This window comes from Aptenodytes forsteri, unplaced genomic scaffold (genome assembly GCF_000699145.1).
Source record: "Aptenodytes forsteri isolate BGI_AS27 unplaced genomic scaffold, ASM69914v1 Scaffold33, whole genome shotgun sequence".
NCBI classification, from domain to species: domain Eukaryota; kingdom Metazoa; phylum Chordata; class Aves; order Sphenisciformes; family Spheniscidae; genus Aptenodytes; species Aptenodytes forsteri.
Window position 1 is genome coordinate 2,316,657 of NW_008795037.1, and position 6,685 is coordinate 2,323,341.

General features: G+C 39.4%; 1 protein-coding gene across 3 annotated transcripts in view; it reads left to right on the forward strand.

The window, feature by feature from the left end:
• The window catches only part of HEATR3 (HEAT repeat containing 3), a 24,922-nt gene that overhangs the window by 5,775 nt on the left and 12,462 nt on the right, over positions 1 to 6,685 (forward strand). For 2 of the 3 annotated variants that reach the window (XM_009276710.2, XM_009276709.2), the window contains exons 6-10: positions 1,102 to 1,274; positions 2,072 to 2,159; positions 3,393 to 3,505; positions 5,322 to 5,431; positions 6,196 to 6,336. In XM_009276710.2, coding sequence (XP_009274985.1) covers positions 1,228 to 1,274; positions 2,072 to 2,159; positions 3,393 to 3,505; positions 5,322 to 5,431; positions 6,196 to 6,336 — 499 coding nt within the window. In that variant the 5' untranslated portion in view covers positions 1,102 to 1,227. Of the gene's footprint in view, positions 1 to 1,101; positions 1,275 to 2,070; positions 2,160 to 3,392; positions 3,506 to 5,321; positions 5,432 to 6,195; positions 6,337 to 6,685 lie in introns of those variants that run through there. The other variant, XM_009276711.1, reaches the window with a different exon arrangement.

The following is a 6,685-nucleotide window of genomic DNA, read 5'->3' on the forward strand; positions in this document are numbered from 1 at the left end:
AGGCTGCTGTGTGCCCCTCGTCCCAGGAAGCGCTTTGAGGCACTTCTTGCAGCGCTTGGGCTCGGGCTACCCGACTGGAGAGTTTTCCTACAGGTAGCCAGAGCGATGAGTCCAAGAGCCACGCGTAGGAAATAACTGATAGAAAATGCTGAAAAAGGCTGAGTTTGGCCACTTGTTGGCCACGTTCCTGGTTTTTGCTTAAGTATTACAGATGAAAACTAGTTTAAACCTACTGCGCACGCGACTTCAGAATCAGAAGTAAAAGTCTGTGTTCCTTTAAGTAAATAAATTCCCTTTGTTCACTTCGCCTAACTGAACTCATTGAACAAATCACTGCTTGATTATTCTTCTGGACTAACCTATTTAGTCTTAAAAAAAAAAAAGTTAAAAAAAATGTACAGGTGAGGATGAACTGAAAGACCTCTATCAGTTTCAGTGAGGCAGGATCTGATGTAGCACTGTTTTCCACTCTGCTCTTCAGCAGACGTTTATCTTTTCCGTTAGATTTTCAACAAACTCCATGACCTTCCAGGATAGGCATTTCTGCTGTTGTATTATTTTTATGGTTTGCAGTTCTTGCATCTCACCTAAACCTCTGTTACAGCACAAGTCAGTGTCATCTGGTGGATGTAGAGAACGCTTGCTCCTTGTCTTTAAGCAGATGGTTTTAGTCTAAAGGCTATCATGTTTTTCGTATTTTTTGATTCTTCAGTTTTTCTTTATGGTGGCATATGTTATGTCTGTTATACTTGATGGTATTTTTTCCTCTGCTTTTGTCTATTTTTTTTTAAACGTGGTAATTGAAAGTAGGTAAGAGGTCTCACCAGTGCCAGGTAGCATCAAATCTGTGTCTGAACTATGTTTCTCCTGTTAAACACCCAGAATAGTATTTATCTAGTCATACAGTTTACACACATAAGCCGGGCAAAGATTTATAAACTTCCATGGGAGTTAAAAGCTTTTGATTCCATTCAGGAGCGGTAAAACAGGAGCTACAGTGCTGGGTCTGCAAATCAAAAGGCAGATCAGTCTTTTCACTCAATAAAAACTTCCAGTTACCTTTTCCTTCGCCCCTAATCTGCCCTGTCTGTGTCTCCCCAGCTGCAGCATCCAAGTGCTGAAGTGAGAGAGTATGCCTGTGCCAGTATTTCCAAGCTGTTGCAGCAGAAGCATGTAATCCCAGCCTTTCTGCAGAGAGATGTTGTCCGGTGTTTAGGACCGCTGTTGATGGATCACAGTTTAGCTGTTCGTGAGACAGCTGCAGGTGCTCTCCGGTAAGCAATTGTTAATATTCAGTTAGAATGAGGTACTCCTGGCATGGTAAAGAAAAGAGTGGGGTTTTGCTGTTAAAAGCCATGAATTTGAATGCCAGCCTGTCTTGCTTTAACTCCGTTTTGAGTAAGTATGCCTATGTCAGTCGAAGTCCCCGAGAGAGGGGCTTTTCTTGCTCCAATAGGCTGCCACGAGACTTTAATGTCAGGAGCAGTGTTTAAGTTAGGTACTACCATTTTATCTACTCCCAGTGGAATGTGCTGCTTTCCATCCTTATGTTAAGGAAAAAAATCAACAGTCATATGAAGAAATATAGAGAACTTGAATGCTGTTAGTATGGCGTTTTGTGTCTTGATAACACTGTAGGAGCAGTGGGTTAGTTAGAGAATGCACATAGCTGGCTTTTTGAGAAACTTGTAAATATTGAACAGCATCATTTTGAGTTGGTATTCTACAGTCAGACCTACAGCTTGCTTTATTTGTACAAAATGTAATGCTAATAGTTGTTAACATTCATGTTGTATCTTACACTGAGTAATACCTGACAGAAGCCATGTTTTAGTACAGATAAGCTTTCTAGTTAGGCTAGAAAGCAAGTGAATTTTTTTTTTTTCCCCTAACACCAAAGTTATTCTCTTTTATGTTAGGAAGGTAGAAGACTAAATTTCTTGATGAAGCAGATTGATTTTAAAACAAAAGGTACCATAACCTTTAGAGAAGAATAACGAATGCACGGATTTTTTTGAAACATTCCTGGAAGGTATTGTATCTGATCCAAAGCATTTATTTTTTTTCCCAGAAATCTGAGTGCTTGTGGAGGATTTGAAGTCTGTGATGACATGGTGACAAAAGACATCATGACACCCCTTGTCGCACTTCTGAAGGAGGTGTGTTTATTTTTATTCTGATTTTAAAACTGATTTAGCCATTGAATTATCCCATTTTCAAAAATAGTTCAATTTTTGTAGCTATTATCAAGATAGCTATATCAGCTGTATGTGTCAGCTATATCAGATAGCTATTATCAAGATAGCTATATTCAAGAAGAAATGTTTTACACTGAGGGTGGTGAAACACTGGCACAGGTTGCCCCGAGAGGTGGTGGATGCCCCATCCCTGGAAACGTTCAAGGTCAGGTTGGACGGGGCTCTGAGCAGCCTGATCTAGTTGAAGATGTCCCTGCCCACGGCAGGGGGGTTGGACTAGGTGACCTTTAGAGGTCCCTTCCAACCCAAACTATTCTATGATTCTAAGATAAGATACTTGAAAAATCTTTTAAAAGAATGTTTCAGTAGGTTTAATAGTACAAAAATTATTCCAGAGATTTCAAACCACTTGCTTCTGCCTCCTGCCCTGCTAACTTGGGTCCGTGGTGAGGTTTGCTGCCTAGGATGATTTTTACATAAACAGTCTGGAGATTTTGGGTCTGGACCGTCAGTCAAGACAAGTCTATTTTGTCAGTCAAGATCCAGATCCAACATTTATGTTGCAACATCATTCTAGTGAGGTTTTTTTGGTAAACAATTTTGTCTAAATGAAAGCTTGGATTTACAGTTGGGTAGTTACTGCTATTGTAGAATAATCTGTACTGAATACCTATTCTTTGTTTGGTCCAGGTGTTGCAGTGCAGTTTGGAAATTGCATTGAATTCTGTCACCTGCTGTCTTTGTATGAGCAGCCTTGAGCAATACCATCATTTTCTGTATGTTTCTTCCCCATTTTAAAATATGGGTAATAGCGTTATTGTAAAGCACAGCAAGATATTAGCTGAATTAATTTTGTGATTAGAAAGAACTGTTCAAAATTGCATACGGACTGTATTAGCAAGAAACTATTTCAGGTTCTAAAATTGCTAAGTATTTCTTTATAAAAAAAAATGCTTCTGAAGACTACTGAATGCAAAGCAAGTACTGTAAGAGTCTTTCTACAAGAGAAAAAAAATTATCAATTATACAATTCTGTTGTGGCCCAGTTGTCATAGAGAATAGGAAACTAGTCAGGTTTTCTGGTAATAAACACTTCATGAGAGAGCTCTCCATTCACTCTGCTGCTAATGTTTTAAGTTTTTGCTTTTCTTGGCTTGTTTGATTCCCAACCCTGGTCCTCTTGTTTGGTTGTAGTGTAGCATTGGACTAGATGCTAACCAGCTGTCTCCAAAGAAATGCAGAGAGATGAACAAAAATTATATTGAAGACATAGCCAACGAGGCTATTAATTTGCTGTGGAATGTATGGTAAGTGCTGTGTAAACACTGGCCTCTTAGAAGAGCTAAATTAACTTGTTCCTGAAAAAGAGCATGGTAATTGAGGCAAAAAAGAAATGGCTGTCCTTGCATGGGAAGATGTATTCAGTTGCTGATTCTGATTTCTGATTATGTTGTTCCTACATGTGCCTTGCTTAATAAATGGCAAGCCCTCATCTGATCTGAAATACAAGTTTATCTTCTACCATAAATTACTTCTGTAAGTGAAGGATTCTAAACATGCACAAAGTTGGTCATTAGTTTTAGGAGAGTGACATTTTTTTTTTTCTATTGGTTGTTCATCCTAAGTTCTGATAGTGTTTTCTGAACGTGTTCTGTCATAGCCTCCTGTACAGTTTGGGTTGTGGGGTCTTGCATGCAGTACCTGTAGATCCTTATCGTGATACAGGAGATGGAGAAAATTAAATTCTGATCAGGGGACTCCAGTGCTCTGGGAACATGAGGAGTTTTTGTACTACTTCCTCCCTCTGCAGATCATCCCAAAAGTTGATACTAAATGTTTGGATAAACTATGCCTTAGTGGCTGAGGCATTGATAGAAATCTACTTAGTTATGTGGGAAAGAATGAGAGTTGTTCAATTAGTAGTTTACATTGGAAACACCAGGTGAAGGAAGAGAAATGGCAACACTATTAATACAGAAATGGCTATAAACATTGAAGTGATACAAACCTGTTCTGAAAGTTCTCCTTGAGTTTTGTGTTGTTTCTCTTCGTTTTGTAACAGCTCCACGTCATTATACACTTTGGTCCATACAGAATTTTGGTTTGTACTGTACAGTATTTCAGTGGAGCTGCCTGTATGTCTGTCTGTATGGTATGGCTACTGGCTTGAGGCCTTATTTGTAAATTGGTTTTTTTTTAGGGATTGGAATCTAGAACAGTGCGGAAACTGCTTGCTCAGCACCTTACACAGAACACATGACCCTTTGTAACTCTGACTCAACAATGTTTTGTGTTCATTTTTTTAAATTGTTTTTGTAGACATAAGTGCTTTGGAAGAGGAACTATAATCATTAAGTGTGCTATAAATCACTTCTGTATTTTGAACTTTGTGGCAATGACCGTGAACTGCTGACTTCGTTGCTAAGTTTGGTACTGATAAAATTGGGGCTGGCATTGATGCTGAGACATAATATTTTCAAAAGTAAATTTTTGAAGACCCTTGTAGCTAGTTAGGTCCCATGCTTTTTTAGTTTGAATTTGTCTTGTATCAATATATTAGTGTAAAAATGGGAATAGCTGTGAAAACTTGAAGAAACACAAATCCCACTGTTAGATAATTAAAGTAAATGTCACATTTAGCATTGATTTAGCATGCATTTCTGAATATTAAGAGCAGTCATTTTCTGGAGTAAGCGAATATTGATGTGAGAGGCAACAGCCCGCTCTGTTGTCAGTGGGTTTGTGGATGAAGCCTTCCATGGCTGCAGAAAGCCCTGGGCTGGCTTGTAGCCCGCAGCTATAAACTGCCTTTCACGCTCTGGTTGGCTCTGTCCACGTGAGACTGTACTCAGGCTCCTAAATAAACTCCCAAATATTGTGTGTGAGGAAGCAGCTGGCAGAAGCCAGCTTTCCTCAAAGGTGTCCAGGGTATTGCAGCTTCTCTTTCTCCATTTTATATAGAGTTGATCATAACCTCGATAACGAAGGGTAGCTCTTTGACTAATGTGTAATTCTTAGGTAGGTTTTTAAAATGTGAGTAATAGTGAGTACATGTTACTTAAAATGTTGTTACAGTAATTTTTTCCTGGGAAAAGTGTTTTATTACTCTTTCTTATGCGTTAGTGAATGCAACAATACCGCAGTATCCATATTCAATAAAGAAGGATGTCTGGAGGCTGTGTTACATTACATGAAGAAATTTTCCACCAATGTGGATCTGGCTATTTCAGTAGGTAAGTGGTAAAAAGACAAGATAAGGATTTAAAGACTTTTTTTTTTCTTTGCTATATGAACGTGACACTGATGTCACATCCATTGCATAATGCATCTGCCTTAGCGTTACTTAAACTTTACACTGAATGTAAGACTTGAAATTCCTTCCTGAACAGCACATCATTCAGAAGTTGATATCTGTTGTGCTTGTTTTCAGTCCAAAGGAGAATGGCTTATTGGTGGTTACATGGGAGGAAAAGTTTTGTGGAAAGCAAGCTCTGGATGGAGGCTGTGTTTTTCATTTTGTTTTCTGGTTTTGGTAATGAAGGGTTTAATTTGTAGAGCAAAGGACATAGTCCGTCTAAAAAAAAAACCCAAACAACTCCTACCACTTTCAACGTGTTTTTATTAGTAGTATAGTTATTACAGTCTTATAATGGTCTTACAAGTGTATGTGCTCGCAACATTTTTTGCTGTTTTCTCTAGTCAGTATACAATGGAGAAATTGAATTTTGAGTAGCTGAAATTAATACGGCTAGTCCCATGTCTGATGTGGTAGTATCCTCACCTGTTTTATGTACAGGTTTGCCAGAGAATGTCTTTTAATCTAAAACACAGTTTGTGAAGGACAGTGTCATACCATTACAACATGATGCTGCCTGAAATGTTTTTCCCTGTGTCTGTTTCATTACTCCGGCTTTCAGGAAGATAATGCTTTCTCATTAGGAGAGTGAAAGCTACTATTGGGTTTGTTAATTGTCTTTGTTGTTGTTGTTTGCTGCAGCAAACTGCTTGCAGGCAGTGACGGAAGATAATCCAGATCTTCTTTCTTCATTCAATGCTTATGCACAACAAGTGTTGGAAACCGTGATGTTGTGTCCAGAGAGCACAATGAAGCATATCCTTCTGAGAACACTGATAGCAGGTACGATGCTCGAGGGCATTCGTTGCTTTGTGATGGAGAGCACGGCAGGTAAAGGAGGGTGGGAAGGTGTGCTGGTTTTGGCTGGGGGAGAGTTAATTTTCTTCATAGTAGCTAGCATGGGGCTCTGTTTTGGATTTGTGCTGGAAACAGTGTTGATAACACAGGGATGTTTTCGTTACTGCTGAGCAGTGCTTACACAGAGTCGAGGCCTTTTCTGCTTCTCACCCCACCCCACCAGCGAGCAGGCTGGGGGTGCACAAGGGGTTGGGAGGGGACACAGCCGGGACAGCTGAGCCCAACTGACCAAAGGGATATTCCATACCGTATGACGTCATGCTCAGCATATAAA